General features: G+C 39.0%; 1 protein-coding gene across 1 annotated transcript in view; it reads left to right on the top strand.

The window, feature by feature from the left end:
• The first annotated feature begins 17,259 nt into the window (after positions 1–17,259).
• The window catches only part of SAMD13 (sterile alpha motif domain containing 13), a 36,841-nt gene continuing 35,192 nt past the window's right edge, over positions 17,260–18,908 (top strand). The window contains exons 1-2 of the mRNA XM_056122859.1: positions 17,260–17,496; positions 17,579–17,801. Of these exons, the coding sequence (XP_055978834.1) occupies positions 17,260–17,496; positions 17,579–17,801 (460 nt within the window). The remainder of the gene's footprint in view (positions 17,497–17,578; positions 17,802–18,908) is intronic.

Genomic DNA, 18,908 nt, shown 5'->3' with positions numbered 1-18,908 from the left:
AAATATTATTAAACAAATCCAGTAAAATCACCATTCCTAAGCACTGTAATTGCCTATGAAGTTCTGTTAGTGTTTCCATAAAACTTTTTGTGCCTCCTAAATTGAATCCTAACCCCAAATATGATGGTGTTTGTATCAAGAACTTTGGGAGATCACTGGACAAGAAGGGTGGAGCCTTCATGAATGGGATCAGATCCCTTCAAAGGGTCCCAAGGAGTCTGGTCCAATCTACTACATGAGGACACAGGCCAGGAACAAAAACGGGCGCTTCCAAGACACAACATCTGCTGGCTCTTTCATCCTGGACTTCCAGTCTCCAGTACTGTGAGAAATAACGGTAAATCTCCATAAGTGCTGTATATTGCTGTGCAGCTCAAACAGCCAAGACAGTGCTCCTCACCAGTTTGTACAAGCAGAGGTAATAGGAGCACTGAGTTGTATGTCATTCCTTCATTGCTATCTATCTATTTTGTTCATATCACCACTATCTTTCAGCAGCATCTGGTACTTTTAAGTTTTTGAATTTTAAATACATGAGATTATAATGTATGCATCTCCCACTAGCTTTTCCATTCAATGACAGGACATGTTCATCCAGGAGCCTCTATTTTCTTCATTCCTCTGATGCTTCACTCTGTTGCAGTACCATTCTCTGCCTATTGTCAATAGATCTACTCTCCCTACTGATGACTTGAATTATTTCCAGAGTCAGTGACTCTGAACAATGCTTCCATAAATAGCCTTACATCTGACTCTTGTTGCCATTATGTAAGAGTTTCTCTAGAGTATTGTTTTAACTTCCTCTTGCTATTATAACAAATTACCTCAAATGTAGTTTGTTCTGGGACTGGAGCAATAGCATAGTGGGTAGGGCATTTGCCTTGCACACCGCAGACCCGGGTTCAATTCCCAGCATCCCATATGGTCCCCTGAGCACCGCCAGGAGTAATTCCTGAACACAGAGCCAGGAGTAACCCCTGTGCATCGCCGGGTGTGATGGAAAAAGAAAAAAAGTAGTTTGTTCAGTGGTTTAAAACAACACACATTCATTAGCTCACAGTTCTGAAGGCCAGGAGCCTAAAATTGTATTACTGGCTTAAAATAAAGTATTGGCAGGGCAGTGTTCTTTCTGAAATTTTAAAAGAGACTCTTCTTTTCTTCTTTAGTTCCCAGAGACCGGTCATATTCTTTGGTTCATTGCTTTCTTCTACATTCCATTCTGAAATTGTTGGTCAAGTCTTTCTTATGGTATTTTGTCTAGATCTTCTGCCTCCCTCTTTCGCTTTTTTACTATGGAGTTGGGGGATGACTTAGGGGACACACCTGGTGGTGCTCAGGGATAACTCTTAGCAGGGGTCAGGAGAATCAAATGCAGTAACAAGAATCAAGTATGAGTGACTAGGTGCAAAGCAACCACCTTACACTTGTATACTCTATCTCTCCAGCTCTTGCTCTTTCGCTTTGAAGGTCTTTTAGCTAGGAAAACCTCCTCATTTATGTAATATTTTGAAGAAAATATGGTGAGAGGAGAGAGAGAGAGAAAGAGAGAGAGAAGCATCACAAGTTGTGATCCGGCTGCAGAGCTGTCTTCTGAATGCTCTTTAGCTATGTAATCTAACATATTTACATTTACAGGTTTTAGAAATTAGGACATGGGTATTTGACGGGTATGTAGTGGAGGCGAGTGTACTATTCTGCCCAACACAGATCTGTGTAAAATTGTTGCATAACAAATCATATAGATCTTAAAATTTACTTTTTAATATAAATTTCTTTTCCAAAACCACACTGACTCCAGCAAAACAAAAGAGTTGATTTTCCGACCCTTACCAACACAGCCAGCTCAGACTTCTAAAATTATCACAGTCTGGTGGGTCTAAAACTGTATCTTAGGGTTTGGATTTCAATTTCCTAGTATTGAGATGGAGTATTTTAATGTTTATTGACCATCTGAGCTTGCTCCTCTAGGAATTTTTTTTCCTACATGGCTGCTAGGTTTTTTTTTCTTGAAGTTTTTTCTTTATTCTTCTATTTATGAATTTTTCGGGCCAGTTTAGTGTATTTGACATTTTTTTAAAACCCTCACTTATACTTTATTTTGATGAATGAAGCTTTCTCATTTTAATTGTGCTCAAGTTCATTCAAACATTTTCTTTATAAACTGCAATTGATTTGGTTTGGTTTGGCTTGGGCCTTACACCTGGCGGTGCTCACGATCTACTGTGTCGTGATCAATCTGAGCAATTCCGAGAAGGAAAGGTGAGCAGTGCAGTCCTGGGGATTGAACCTGACCTTTTCACATGTAAAGCCTGCACTCCAGCTCTCTGAACTACCTTCCCAATCCAGAATTACCTTTTTTTGTTTGGAAAATTATTTTTTGCCCTATTTGTTTTCGGAAAGAATTATCTACATTTCTTGCAAAATTTTTTAAAAAGTTTTTTCTTTTGCATTTTCTCAGGTCGTTAACCCACCAGAAATAGATATATTTTGACATGGTGAGCGGCAAAGATGTAATTACAGTACATTCCCCCACCCCCACCCCATATGGATAACCACTTTTCCGAAAGCCAATTATACTTTCTTGCACTGTCACTTACATAGTTTACTAAGTCCACTAGTTTTCATAGGTCTATTTCTGTGCTTTCTGCTGTATTTAATTTGTCTATTACCCCCCTCCCGCTATTGGACTAGAACAATAGCACAGCGGGTAGGGCGTTTGTCTTGCACGTGGCTGACCTGGGTTCGATTCCTCCATCCTTCTCGGAGAGCCCGGCAAGCTACCTAGAGTATCCCGCCTATGCGGCAGAGCCTGGCAAGCTCCCCGTGGTGTATTCGATATGCCTAAAACAGTAACAAGTCTTATAATGGAGACGTTACTGGTGCCCACTCGAGCAAATCAATGAACAATGGGGGTGACAGTGCTACAGTTCTACTATGCTAATAGCACAGCTTTCAGTTACACACCTTTGTAATACACCTTGCCATTTGACCAGTCAAATCTCTATTCTTTGTTCTTTTACAATTTCTTAGATATTCTTCACCTTTTATATTTTCATACATTTTAGACTCAGCTTAAGTCCCTTAAAAACCCGTTGAGATTTTTATTACCACTATGACTGACTGCCCACAATAGATGTGGTAGAATTGAAGTATTTATTGTAATAAATTTCCTTCATAAACCTTTTCTGTTTACTTAGAAAGTCTCTAATACTTTCAATTATGTTCTGTGATCTTTTCATAAAATTCTTGAACATAGTTGGTGATATCTATTTATAGGTATATGATATTTTTTTCAAATAATATAGTTTAAAGTAAATTTTCTTCTCTTTGATGATTATACTATAGATTATTAATCAAATTTTATTATGCATTTAATAATATCCCAAAAGTTTTTGTTTTCTATTTAGACAATACTTTATTAAAAATTTTTCATTTTCATCATCCTGTTATTCGTCGATTGCCTTGAGCAGGCCCCAGTCTCTTTCATCCTAGCCCTGAGATTATATTCAAGGCTCTTTAGGAGAATGAGACCCATCATTGTACATTGCTATCGAATGTAGCCTGCCCACAGGGCAGAGTCTGGCAAACTCCCCGTGGCATACCAAATATGCCAAATACCAGTAACAATGATGGGTCTTATTAAAAATAACAATGCTTTTACTGTAACGTTGATATTTAGTTTCTTTCTCTTTTTTTGATGAGAAAGTTTACAAATAAGACAGTAAACATTGCTTCTCAATCCCATCTTATTGGGAATAAAAGAAATCTTGGGAAAAAATTTTAAAAAAGGAAACAATTTTTAAATACATATAAATATATATCTATGTATAGAAAGATAGATAGATAGATGATAGAAGATATATAGATAGATAGATAGATAGATAGATAGATAGATAGATAGATAGATATCTTCAACTATAGATATTGGAAAAGCAGGAACCCTGAATTCCATGATAAGTTTTCAATGATTAAGGGCATTTTTAACAAATAATCTCCCCACTGCTATCTATTCAGTGCTATATCTATTCACTGCTATAAATCCTGGCTACAAATGGCTATAAATCTATTTACTGCTATAAATCCTATTGTATATTAACTATACTAAACTTATACTGTGTTTTATCATTTATTTATGACATATAATCATATGTTAGTTCAATTCTTATAGTAGCGGAGAGGCATGATCTGTTTTGCAAGTTCTCTAGACTAATATCTCAGACAAGCTCATTTATTTCATGTGAAAAACATATTCCCTCTGTTAAAACAACAACAAAAAACCCAGATCTGTTTCAGATATTATACACTTGGCATGATGATAAGCATTCTAGGCCTAAATCTCAGAAATGGCAATGTTCACAAGGAAAGTTTACCTTACTAATCTTTGAAGGTTTTTCTTGAAAGTATATGGAGCCATCCTCAGTACCAGCACATAAAATCTACTATAGGCCCTTATCAAACTACTGTTGAACACATACTAAATGTTAGTCTTGAGAACTAACATTTGTGTAACTGTTGAGTGAAATGAAATCTAGTTCTATAAATTTCCAAAGCATATGAAATCAAGCACCACAAAGTGGGTGTCTTAAAGCAAATGTGTTCATTCACAGTCTGGAGGCCAGGAGCCTGAAATCAAGGCATCTTCAAGAAGCAATCTCTCTCTATACATTTAGATCCCCTAGGGCATTCCTTGACTCTTCCTGCTTCTAATAGCCACAGGTATTGTAGCAGCCCAATTCCAGTATCAATGTCCATTTTCCCACTGGGTGTGCCTGCATCTTTAACTGTTTCCTTTCTGTGTTTCTCTTCTTACAAGAATCCCAGTCTTGTAGCATTCATACCCTTGCTTTACTCCAGGATGACCTCATCTAAACTAATTATATCTGCCATGACTCTTTTTCCAAAAAAGACTACATACTGGAGATGAGGACTTCAACATAGTTTTGAAGAGGGGAGCATAATTCAGCCAGTAACACTATTTATTCTTCCAAAGAGATGGTTTAATCTTCCAAATACACTTGCTGCATACTTAGAGCCACAGGAATGTCTTTGGACTGTTTTTCAATACCAGGTTTACAGCATTCATTGAGCAATACCCTAAGTGAATGTCACTATTGTATGTACAAATCAAATTCACTTAAGAACCCTGATCCTGTTTGATTCTTTTTTTCAGAATTTTTACCAAAAGTCACCCCTGAATAATGGGTAGATCTCCCATTTGAATACTCTTCATAGCTTGCTGTGCTCTCCTAGAGGGGCAGAGAAATCAAACCCAGGTAGGCTGCATGCAAGGCAAACGCCCTACCTGCGACGCTATCACTCTGGCCATTTATATTGTAAATAATTTTAAATAATTTTAATTGCTTATTGTATTATTGGGGCTGGAGCGATAGCATAGTGGGTAGGGCATTTTGCATGTGGCTGACACGGCCAACCCAAGTTCGAGTCCTCTGCCCCTCTCGGAGAGCCCGGCAAGCTACCGAGAATATCTCGCCCACAGGGCAAAGCCGGGTAAGCTACCTGTGACGTATTTGATATGCCAAACACAGTAACAAGTCTCACAGTGTTACTGGGCCCGCTCGAGCAAATCGATGAACAATGGGAGGACAGTGGCAGTGATTATCATATTATAGGTCACTATTAAAAATATAGGCAATTGTGGGTTGGAGATTGAATGGACAGGGTGCTTGCCTTACAATTCTATATAGTCAGTCCCCTGAGTCCTGCCAGGAGTGATTCCTAAGTGTAGAGCCAGGAGCAATCCCTGAAAACTGCTGAATGTGGTCCAAAATGAAATTTAAAAAATGTAGGTAATTGGGTCACACAAATAGTCCAGGGGTTAAGACTTAAATGCACTTCACACCCTACCAAGGCCACAAGTTCCCCCCCTCCCCCCCGCAACCCCCCATGAGGGCTCTCCCACGGCCATGGCCCCAGAGGCACACGGATCTAATTCAGAACTAACTCAGCAGCTTGCGGCAGAAATGTGAATGGACTATGCATTAAACTATGGTGCCGTGCCCCGTCCCCCAGCCCCCCAGGGATAGGTTGCCTGTCTCTTCCACTTTTCCTCCCTGGCAGCCCAGTGGCTGCTGCTTCAGAGCTTATTGGAAGTCAGGTATGAGCCAGCCGTGATGGGGCAACTGCAACCTCATGGGATGAGGGCAGAACCTGCAACGTCCTTCACGCCCTACCAAGGCCACGAGTTGCCCCCCTCGAAGTGCTCTCCACTACGGCCGTGGCCCCAGAGGCACACAAACCAATCTTGGAATTTTCTGGCTTTTGGCAGAAATCCCTCCAGACTTAATTAGTAAAATATAAGAAATCCAAAATTGTGCTGCGGCTGTCCTATATCATATGGTCTGCATAACTAGCAACAGAAAACAAATTATTTCACAATGCCTTTTCAGCAGTTCTGATTGTTGGAAGGAAATTCCAAATAATAATGGTGCATCTTTTGTCGAAATAATGAATGTAATCAAAGTAGAGAGTTAAGTAGAAATCATCTGCCTCACAGGCATTGGGAAGGGTGGGAAGGGGGGTAATTGGGGTTCTTGGTGGTAAAAAATGTGCACTGGTGAAGGGATGGGTGTTTGATCATTGTATGACTGAGACTTAAACCTGAAAGCTTTGTAACTTTTCTCACGATGATTCAATAAAAAAACAAAAAGACAAATGCAGCCAACCTCAGTTCAATCCCTTGTACCATATATGGTCCCCTGAGTACTGCTTGGAGTGATCTCTGAGCATAGATGCTGAGAGTAAGCCCTAAACACCACTAGGTATGATACAAACTTCCCCTCACCCACCCAACATCCAATACTCTAGTTTGCATTTTATGTGACTGATTCAAATGTATGGGGGGAGAGCAAAACAGAAAATCATTTCACTTATTTCTGAGCAAATCAACCAGATCTCACTCTCTTCTCTTCAAATATTAGAAAGAAAGGAAACAACAGGGAATTAAATAACAGTTAAAAAAAAAGATAATAATAAAATTACAGAAAACCAAATTGAAAGCATCAAGGAGCGTACCTTTAAAGAAAGAAATTTTGACATGAAAGCAAGTTAATCACATGAAATTAGTGGCAAATGACACAGAATAAAAGTGATCAAAGAGAAGATGAAAGATATGGGCAATAGACAATGGAGAGCCTCTAAAGATGTGAACGAATAAAGAGAACTGAAAATATACATATATATATATACATAATAGAAGAATTTTCTTAAATAAAGATTTTAAAGTTACACTTTGAAAGAACTATCCATATTCCAGAACATTTAATGAGAGTATTTTTTATAGAACTTTAAGTTTTAAAAAAGTGCTATAGTCTTTTAGGTAGAGGTAAAAGAGCATATTACATTGTTAGCTACTAAAACAAAATGGAACAGTGATAAATGAATATTGAAGGAGTAGATTTTTATATAAGGCCTATGTTTCTTAGACAATAAAGGCAAGAAAATTCTCAAATATGTACAATAAAAATAACATGTATGCACTTCTGGGAAATTACCAGGAAAATGATCAACACAGTGAAAAGATGAGTTACAATAATGAACTCATGCATAAAAAAGTCACAAGGAACAAAATGTTTGGCCCAACAACTTACTATATTTATATATAAAATAATATTAAAATGATTGGTATTTTAAGCCATAAAAATAAAAGAGAAAATCTATATCCTATAAAGAATGATGTTTTGGTGATACAAACTGGAATAAGAATCACATTAACCCTCCAAACTGAGATAAAGACGGGAAGAAAGTGGTTGGCCTAAATAAATAATTTTATTATCTTTCAACATTTTTCTAAGGTAAATTGAGAAATATAAATGTACAACTTTTAAGTTAGCAGAGTATTAGGTAGCTTTGGCTTCCAGTGGCACCCAACTCCTGTATTCACGCCTTGATGAGCAATCTGGTTATGATAAATTACCTCTAATAGAGAGAATGTGGCACAATAATAGATTTCACTACTAAAATTAGGCTATAAAAACTTTTTGTGATGCTTACATTTTATCTGTGACTCTTTATGCACATTTGCTTTCATAAGAAAAAAAAACAAACCTCACACATTTAGCCTACCTGAATTCTCGTTCATGGCGAGAAGCAGACTCAGCATCCCATGAAGTAAATCTGAGGATGAACTGAAAGCAGTTCAAAAATCCCCATGTCAAGCCTTGAGCTGAAAACAGAGCAATACCTAGCCCAATACCTTGGTCACAGTCCTGTCAAGCTCTGAAAAAGAACATACCAGGATTCCTGACCCACAGAAAGCACAGGAAAAAAATGTAGATTATTTTAAACTTGGGGATAATTTGTTACATAGCAATATCATATAAGAAAAGATTTTTAAAAAATGAGTAATGTCAAGAACAGAGGATGAAGCAAAAGAGAAAAACAAAGAAATGGTAATGACTCAAAATAAAAACAGATATTACAGATAAGTTTAAGCATATTGATTTTAATAACTTCAAAAGGAGGGGTGTCCTCAGGGAAGGTTCAGTATCTAAAAGCACCTGCCTTGAAAGCTTAAGGCCTCAAGGTTTATGAGGTGATAGTGCTGGACACATGAGTTCTAGAAGCTCTGTTGTTTGAAACCCCTGGTATCACAACAATGTCAAATTCCAGCACACACCAGGTGAACTGTGTTGAGCACAGCTACAGAATGCAGGTGAGTATGGTGTGAGTCTGGTGAACATCTGTGCAAACAGTAACCAAAGTGTGTGACTCTCAGGGAGTACAGTCAAGTACGCAATTGGCACGGCCAGGTATATACCTTGTCCTAATCATCCCCCAAAAAGGGAGGTGAGAGAGAAAATTTTCAAGAGAGAGAAAGTATAAATTTTCATTGTTTGTTTTGGTTTTGGCTATACCCAGTGGGGCTCAGGACTTCCTCATGGCTCTCTGCTTAGGGATCACTCCTGGTGATGCTCAGGGGACCAAGTGTGGCATGGATTGAATCTGGATTAGCCACAGGCAAAGCAAGCACTTTGCTCATTACACTATCTCTCCAGTCTGGGCGATTCTGTTTTATTTTGATTTCCTGGGTCACACCTTTTTAAGTTTAGTGCTTACTCCTGGTTCTGAGCTCAGGGATAACTTCTGATGGGCTCAGAGGATCATATGGGGTACCAGTCAACAAAATTGGGTCAACCATGGTCTGACCCCTATACTATCTTTTCTATCCCTATTTTTGATTTATTTAAAATAAAATTTTTATTGAATCACTGTGAGATACACAGTTACAAAGTCATTCATGATTTGGTTTCAGTCACCTATATAAAATAAATAAATAAATAAATAAATAAATAAATAAATAAATAAGATCTTGGGACTGAAGCAGTGGGCAGGGCATTTGCCTTGCATGCAGCCGACCTGGTCGATTCACAGCATCCCCTCTGGTCTCCCTGACTTCTGCTAGAAGTGATTCCTAAGTGCAGAGCCAGGAGTAACCCCTGAGTATCTCTAGATATGACCCAAAAAGCCAAAAAAAGAAAAAAATCCAACAGAACAGATATTCACTTTCCAATGACAAAGAATATATAGCCCACAGTAATATTGTTGCTGGTTGCTTCAAGTACCAAATAATATAACATTAAATACTTCAAAAAGCAAAATTTCAAGACTTTAGTAAAGATAAAAGAATTCCAAGGAGATCTGGTGAAGTTCTTTCAGGTCTTAAAAAAATGAGAGGTTGTAGAGATAGTACAATAGGTAAAGACTTGTATATGACTGACCTTGGTTCAATTCCAGGCACCACATATGGTGCTACATGTTACCCAGGGAGTAATTTCTGAGCATAGAGCCAGTAATAAACCCTTATCACTGTCGTTGGGCATTATTCCCAAACAAAAACAAGAAACTAAGAAAAATATATACATAGAGGATGTGAATAACCTGATCAAAAAGATTGATGATGCTTTTGATGTTATCATCATAAAAAAGATTGATGACAGTATTGTTAATACTAGATACTAAATACTCAATTAAAAAATTATACATACATATATTTTAGCCTGTAGTACTTATATTTTACATATGTGTGCAACATTTACAAAATGAAATATGTACAGGAAAGAAATATACAATATATATCAAACTTTTAACAGAAAATTTTATAGGAATGTGTTGTAAATTTTTACCTATTCTTTATATTATTTACTTATATTTATTTTGTTTAAAATATTATTCTAATGTAAAAATATATAAAATATGTCATTTATATATAAAATTATGAATCAACACAAATTAATTAAATGTTTAATTTAACTAATTCAATAAGAACCAAGGTATTATTTATGATTTTTTAAATTATGCTAGTATTTATTTCTGGTTTTATAACTTTTACTACATAATTTTATTTCATTAAAAATACATTTAAAAAAATTTTATTAGTGAAACACCATGAGGTACAGTTGAAGACTTACAAATTTTTGTGCTTGAGTTCAGTTATACAATGATCAATTACCCATTCCTCCACCAGTGCCCATTTTCCACCACCATGGGGTCCCAGTATCCCTCTCACCCCCCACCCCCGACCCCACCCTGCCTCTGTGGCAGGGCATTCCCCTTTGTTCTTTTTCTTCTTTTGGGTGCTGTGGTTTGCAAAAGAGGCATTGAGTGGCAATCATGTTTGGTCTATAGTCTACTTTCAGCATGCTTCTCCCATCCTGGGAGGATCCTCCCAACACCCTTTATTTGGTGCTCCCTTCTCTATCTGAGCTCCCTTTTCCCCTAGCATATGTGGCTGGCCTCCAAGCCATGGAGCAAAATTCCTGGTATTAATCTCTGCCACTCTTGGGTATTAGTCTCCTATTTTGTTACTTTGTGTTCCCCAGATGAATGTAATCTTTCTATATCTATCCCTCTCTAACTCATTTCGCTTAACATGATACTTTCCATGTAGTACCACTTATATGTAAATTTCATGACTTCATCTTTTCTAACAGCTGCATAGCACTACATTGTATAAATGTACCAAAGTTTCTTTAACCAGTCATCTGTTCTTGGGCACTCAGTTTTTTCCAGATTATGGCTACTGTAAACAGTGCTGCAATGAACAAATAAGTGCAGATGTCACTTCGGCTATACTTTTTTGCCTCTCTGGAATAAAAAATACATTATTTTTAAATATTCCATTTTCTTATCTCTCTAGAGTTTTCCTAAATCATTCCATTGCACTTCCTCCTTATAAGAACTGTTTTATTTCCTTCCAAGAATAAACCTGAAGTAGTTCCATCTTTTCTAGAATGTTAACCTATCAATTCTACTCTCTGTTCTGAAGTTTCATGTACCTGTTTCCAGTGACTTCTTCATCTACAAACTTAGTTATCTCCTGTTCCCAGTAACAGAATTCCTTCACTTTAACTCCTCCTGAGGCCCTTTATCAAATTCTCTATGGCATACTCAATTTGCACAATAACAAGCCAACTTCCTCTAGACATACATTTTATTGAATCAATATTTTTTATGGGCCTGTGACGACCAATACACCCATAACCCTTCAACTCTGTCAGAAGACTAACTCTATAAGAAAGGTCAAGGCAGAAAACACTACACACTCCAAGTACATCACACCAGCTCCTCTCCTGGGAAGAGTCATGAAAAAACAATGCTTCCAGGCTGATTTCTTCCTTCCCTGACTTTCCACATCCCATCAATGTGAATCAAGACCTCACCTGATTCTCAGGCCTCTTCACTTCCATCTACAGAAACCAGAAACCCACACATTCATCCCTGCTCTCCACTTTTACTGTACTTTATATTTTGACTCTGCTGACATTGATTTCAGTACTTCCTTTACTCTTGTTTATGATAGACATCATTAGGAGTTCCAAACTCCAGGTCCCACCTGAAGTCTCTTTACCACATCCCCTTATCTGCCCCCATTTCCAATTCTACCCAATCTTAAAATTTCCCCTGCACTCTCTATAATTTATCATTCTTCTCCCACATCTCTTCATTGCATCACTCTGATGCAAGCCACTACTATTTCTGCCTGATTTGCTGTAATAGCTTCTTAGCTCTCTGGCTTCTATCTTTGTTTGCTATTTTGATAGAGTTACAAGAACAATCCTTTAAATTATTCCTGGCCATGTCAAAATTCTGTGACAGCTGCTATTTAATTTTTGTGAATTTTCATTCCCAATCTTATTTATCCTGCATCTTTTTCATAGCACTGATCACTTTTTAATATACCAACTGTCCAATTTAGTTTATTACTTATCATCTGCCTCTCCCACATACACATTAAATGGGCAATAAACATTTTTTATTCATTCAGTGATGTTCATCAAATACTAGAATGATGCTTAGAACATAGTAAGCATGTAAAAGATATATGTTGAGTGAAAAAACAGTAATCAGCTTTGGCAAATAATTGCCAATGTTAACAATGCATATGGAATATGACCTTTTTATCATTATGAAAAAAGTGATAAGATACTGTCAAATCTAATTAAAAATAAGTCGAAGCTGTGCCTTAAATATAATATAAAGGAACAAGCCAATGTGTGGCTCCATATGGAACTGTTGAGGCATTCCTAAAGTAGAAATAGCCAGATGAACTTGCAGGTGTTTGCATCCTTCTGTGGACTTGCCATGAGATGGAAGCCCAGTAACTGACTGTACTACTGATTACTGCATTCTAGAAAAAGTCAATATATCTTAAAAATATTCCACTTTTAAAAGTCACTTATCTAAAAACTGGTTAACTATTTTTTTTAAATGGGACAATGTTTTGCTCTGTAGCATTGTCTTGAGCATTGCAAGATGTTTGACCAAGTGCATTTTTGTAGTTCCCCATTTACAAGTATTTTGACAACTCTAATCATTCTGATAAGTTTTTAGAATAACCTCTGGAGGAAGTTCCAGCCCAGTAGTCTTGATCTTTAAGTCCAGTGGTTTCTTTGCTGTTATCATAGATTATCCTTTGTGAACTTTGGCTTAGTCAAGAGCTCCTTGTCAATTCTTTCCTCCCTGACTTCTCAGATCATTATGTTCCTGTAATTTTTCTCTTTATCTTGCCTAATTCTCCTAATTCCTATCTAATATTGTCAAACTCCCCTCAGCTTGCCTCCTATCTTTCCTACTTTTCCTGTCTCCTCATCACACACTCTTCAGCAAACTTTCCTAACCAATTGACTCTCCAATTATTTGCATATGATATCCAACACACACTTGCCGATTGTCACTTGGTCATTTATATATAAAAAGCCACAGTTACTCAAGTCCAAAACCAAATTAGTCATCTTTCTTCAAACAAGTGTATTATATAAGTGGCACCTATTGATGTGACTAGGAACATTGTCCACTTAATCTAGAAATGACGACTGTCTGATCTTCATTCCTCACTATTTACTTCATTAGACCAACTGTCCTGTCCAATCCCTCTAAAATGTCTCCAATCTGCTTCCTTTGGAAAGTAAACTATGATTACCTGTAATATAGCATGTTGTCAAATTTCTCAATTTCCTACATTAATTTATCTTTTGACAACTCAACAAAAGAAGTTTCTATAATTGATAGTTGTATTTACTAGCAATAAAATATTATGCACTGTCACTGTCCATTGTCCTCCCGTTGTTCATCGATTTGCTCGAGCAGGTACAGTAACGTCTCCATTTTGAGACTTGTTGTTACTGTGTTTGGCATATTGAATACCTCACGGGTAGCTTGCCAGGCTTTGCCGGGCGGGAGAGATACTCTCGGTGGCTTGCCGAGCTCTCCGAGAGGGGCGGAGGAATCGAACCTGGCCCAGCCAGGCTGGTTGTGCACAAGGGCAATCTGGCTGCGATATCTGTCGCCCATTGATCGCCAGGGCTGATCTGACTGGCTAGGCGGGTGTCCCCTTCCTCCCTTACCTCTCCATGGGTTGAAGAGGATGACCTTCCCCGAATAGAGAAAGACCGGTCTTTGGTCAAGGGTATACGAGTAGCTGTGCTCCCTTGCCAGAACCTCCAAACAAAATATTATGCAATACTATTTATTATATATAACATGTTTATACTGATTATAGTGTTTATCATACATAAGCACTTAATTAACATTATACCTAAGTATTATGCAACAGGTACTACACTGAGTGTTTTTCAACTCCATTAATCTGCATAGTCACATCATAATTTAGGAACTATTTTAAATTTTTAAGGTGAAACAAAAACGGACTGGAGAGATTAAATTATTTTCTTAAGATCATGCAGCTTGCTTGGAAGTGACAATACCAGGATTCCATGTCTATCTGACTTTTAAAATCCTTTTTGTTCTTGCTTTTTATGTTCTTGATACAACTAGTCATACTGCTTCTAGTCTAACCATAACCCCATAACCTTCTACTCTCTATCCTGTCAGCATTTTTTTTGTGTGTGTCACACCCGGGGATGCACAGGGGTTACTGCTGGCAGTGCTTGGGGGGCCATATGAGATGCTGGGAATCGAACCCAGGTCAGCTGCGTGCAAGGCAAATGCCCTACCTGCTGTGCTATCGCTCTAGCCCCAGCCTATCAACATTTTTATCCTCCTCTATCTCTTATCCACGTACCACTTTTTTATATTGCTTCCAGTCTGATCAATCTTCTATAAGTAAAACTCATTTTTATTGTTTTGCTTTATTGCAATTCCTAGGCACTGAGCCTTTGCAAATTGAAGGTTGTGGCCACCCTGTGTTGACCAGCATCATTTTCCCAGTAGCATGAATTTAATTTGTGTTTTATTTTTGGCAATTACTATTATGAATCTGTTGTAGTGATCTTCGATGGAGTCATTACAGGTATTGGAGGCACCACAAACCGTACCACATTAGCAAACATGATCAATAAAGATCACGTGTGTACTAGACCTCCACCAATTTGCTGATCCCCTGTCTCCCTTCCTTCAACCTTAGATTCCCTGAAGCACAAACTTTTTGAAATTAAGCCAGTTAAACCATTATAATAGTCCTAAGCGTGCAAAGTGAACAGTAGAATTGCATGCCTTTCACTTTAAATCAAAGGCTAAAAATGATTCAGTGAGGGAAGCATGTCAAGAAGCTAGTATAGGCTAAAAGCTAGATCTTTTGTTTCAGCTAACCAAGTTATTAACGCAAAGTAAAAGTTGAAGGAAAGCACTACTCAGTGAGCACCTGAATAGATAAGGTAAAACAGCCCCTCATCATTGATGTGGAGAAAGAACTGGTCTGTATGGAAAATCAAATCAGTCACAATATTCTCTCTGACCAAAACCTAAAACAAAGCAAGGACATAACTCTCCTCAATTTTGTAAAGAATGAGAGGAGAGGAAAAGGAGAGAAGAAATATTTGAAACAGCAGAGATTGGTTCATGACATTTAAAGAGAAATGACACTTCATTTCATATAAATGCAATGTGAAGCAGCAAGTATTGATCTGGAAGCTTCAGAAAATAATCCAAAAGACCTAGTTAAGATAATTGATAAAAGTGGCCACATTAAACAACTGCTCTTTCATGGGGGCAAAAAAGGCCTTTCCTGGAAGAAGGTTCCATCTACGAATTCCAGCGCCAGACAGAAGCCAAAGCCTGGTTTCAGAGTTTCAAAAGACAGCCTAGGTCTCTTGGATCTCTTGATAAGGGCTAATATGGTGGTGATTTTAAGCCAAAGGCAATATTTACTATTTGAAAATTGTATGGCACTTAAGAACACTGCTTAATCTACTCTGCCTATGATTAATAAGCGGAATAGCAAAACCTGTATGACAGTATGTATATTTTTAACCCAATTCATTAAATAATTTAAATCCATGAGAGACATTCAGAAAAAAAGAAGATTCCTAAGAAAATATTACTGATCATTACCATGCACCTGGTCACCCAGAGCTCTGATGAAAATAGCAAAGGAGAGGTGTGTGTATGTGTGTGTGTGTGTGTGTATGATGTGTCTGGTTTTTTTTTTTTTTGTCTTTTGGGTTTTCTTTTGGATGACAACTAACACAACATTCATTCTATAACCAATAAATCAAGGGTAAATTTTTACTTTCAAGACTTACTATCTAATTTGTTTAGGGTTACATCTGTCATACACTTTTTGGTTGGATCAGGGAAAAGTAAATGAAAAAAATCTTTGGACAAGTTTCACAACTCTAGATGACATTAAGAATTTCAGTGAATTATGGAAAGAAGTCAAAAAATCAACACTTAGAGGAATTTGAAAGCCTCCTGAATGGCTTCTAGACATTCAAGAAAGATTTTTATGGAGGAAGATGTGGTGGAAAGTTAAGTAGACTCTCTCCAAGCAAAAATATCATTTGCTTGCTGAAGGCTCAGATGGTGATTAGCATTTTTTCAGCAATAAAATAGTGCTTAAACTAAGGCATATACTTTTTAAAAAAAAATACTACATTACATGTTGAGCAGTCTATTGTATAGTGTAGACATAGCCTTTACATGTGGTGTAACTTTTCACTTGACTGTAGTGGTCTGGGTATGAACCCCAATTTCTCTCTGGGACACACCTGGATTCAGCCTCTAGAATGATTTCATCAACCTTTTCTTCTCACTCCCTGACTCCATAGGATCTTTGCTTTCACTGCCATTGTTTTGTAAGGATTTATTAGTCATCTCTTTCAATAAAAAGTCCTTCAGTCGCTTCCTGTTTTGCTGAGCCCAATGTATCATCAGCATCCTCCTGCCCACCTCTTCCGACTGGCTAAGAGAAGGGTTCAAGAAGGAATGGACTGTGCAGAAACGGCTTTAACCTTGGTAGATTCGAATACAAACCCAAAACAAAGCCCATGAGTTTTTCACTACACAAATGACTATTATATTATAGTTATAATGTGATGTACCAATGCAATTTAAAGTGTTTTTGCAAACTATAAGGAGCTTCGTAATCTGTGAAAGTGAGGTGTGATTAATATCCACCCTCGCTTTGTCTGCCTAGGGCTTTAACTAGTTCTTTGGGGGAGCAACCGAAGAGTAGGGGTTCCAAAAACGTGTGTGCTCAGCATGAAGGGAGAGTCGGAGCATAAAAAGAGCTCTGTCTGGAAATCACTGTGATCAAAGCCCAGTTTAAAACTTCATTAGGGTAGCTTTGCCGCAGAAAGATGGGAACAAAATGGGTACCTGCTTAAAACCCACTTCTTTAAAATATCCCTCTAGAAGAGTCTTCCACACCCGATCGCAGAGCCCTTGGAAGGGTGATAGGGGGTCGCAAACATCCTCGCCTAGGCTCACAAGGTCCCTGCCCAAGAGGCTGTCGGTGCTGGCCGCTTCGCCCCGGCCCCGCAGCCCAGGACTACAAGTCCCGACATGCCCCGCGCCCGCCCCACCGCCAGATCGGCGCGGGGGGAGCCGAGTGTTCGGCTGGTGCTGCAGGAGCCCTGGGGACTGGCCCTGTCCTCCCACCTCTCCTGGCTGGAAAGGAAACGAAGAAGAGCTCACATAAAAGCAGTCCAGCCTTCCCCCCGTTTCTGCTGCAGCGTCCGGTGCCCCTGCAGCTTGTTGCACCCACGAGCGTGGAATCTTGTCCACCCGGAGTGGAACTGTGTGTGTGTTGGGGGGGGGCAAAAAATGTGCCCGCCCCCACCACGCCCCTTTCCAAAAACCGATCTTCCCCCCCCACCCGGAGAATCCCCAAAACAAACTCAAAGTGGAACGGATTCTTCCAGCGAGTCTTAGCCAAGAACTTTTTCTCCTTCCAGCTGCGGGTGCAGGAAGCAACTCGGGGTTCCTCCCCGCCCGCGCCCGCGCGCCCCCTGCAGGCCGTGCCCCTTCCCGGCGTCCTGGGGCTTCTTGGAGCCGGCCCTGCCCTCGGGAGGCTTCTCCAAACTTCAGCATCCCAGCTGGTCCAGGTGTGTTCACCGTGTTGAGGGCTGGACACTCGTAGGGGCGGGGCGGGTGGTTCCTGGGGGGGTGGCGCTGACTCCCTGCGCTGATCAAGGAAAGAAACCTCTGGAACACTAGAGATTCCCGCCTTGCCTGACCCATCTGTCCTGTCACCTGGATCTTCCCTGGGTGTGCATGGAAGTTCGGATGTCCAGGCTCTTCAGAAAGGTGCACGAAGTTTTCAGTACATTCCACAGGATCCATAATACTATACGCGCCATACCGTAGCCAGTGTCTCACACACGCCCACACGTTTGGCCTCTGCTTCACACTACACAACACACACAATTTTGTTAAAGCGGAGGGTCAATAGTTTGCTGGGGATCAGGAAGTGGGTCAATTCTTATATATCAACTTATATCCACAAATTGTCAGAAACTAGCTGATACATGCAACCTATTGTCAGATTTTAGGACGTCTTGGTGATCCTTATTTGTTTTGTTTAAAAAAAACAATAGATTTTCTATAATACTCTCTGAAACCCTTCTTATGTAACAGGCAAAGTGGGTTTTTTTTTTTTATCACAAGCAGCAAAATAGCAAGGTATAGCCTTTTCTGTATGTGAAAGAAATTCTTGGAGAAACATCACAAAATCCTTCCTTCTGTGTTAGGTCTAAGGAGTTGGATGAAGCTTTTTACTTATTTCTTAAGCCTCTCTCCTTGAACAGTGGTGGGCTGAACTGGGCTTTGTTCTGAGGATGGCCGGGTAGAGCTAGAGCACCTAACTTCATTCCCCTCCCTTGGCCCCAGGACTCCCAGCCCAGCCCACTTCCAAAGGAATTTCCTTAGAGGTCAGTTTAGGAATTGCAGATCCAGCACAAAAGCCCTCCTGGGGGGAAGCTGACTGGGGGAAGTAAGGGGACGTCAGCCACTCTGTGGGGGGAGGTGTGGAGCTGGAACCCTTTATTTAGCAGTATTGTAAATCTGATGAATACAGAAGGTAAAAGAATCATTAGGAATTAATGGTGCAAGAGTTTGCTTTAGAGGAGTCCATCATTTTGTAAAAGACCCACCTGTTGACAACACACTAAAAAAACCGCTTTGCCAAAATACAAGTACTTAGAATTAAATAA

Source organism: Sorex fumeus, unplaced genomic scaffold (assembly GCF_029834395.1).
Source record: "Sorex fumeus unplaced genomic scaffold, SorFum_2.1 ptg000047l, whole genome shotgun sequence".
Classification (NCBI taxonomy): Eukaryota; Metazoa; Chordata; class Mammalia; order Eulipotyphla; family Soricidae; genus Sorex; species Sorex fumeus.
The sequence above is the reverse complement of the archived record's forward strand: the minus strand, read 5'-3'. Positions and strand labels throughout refer to the sequence as shown.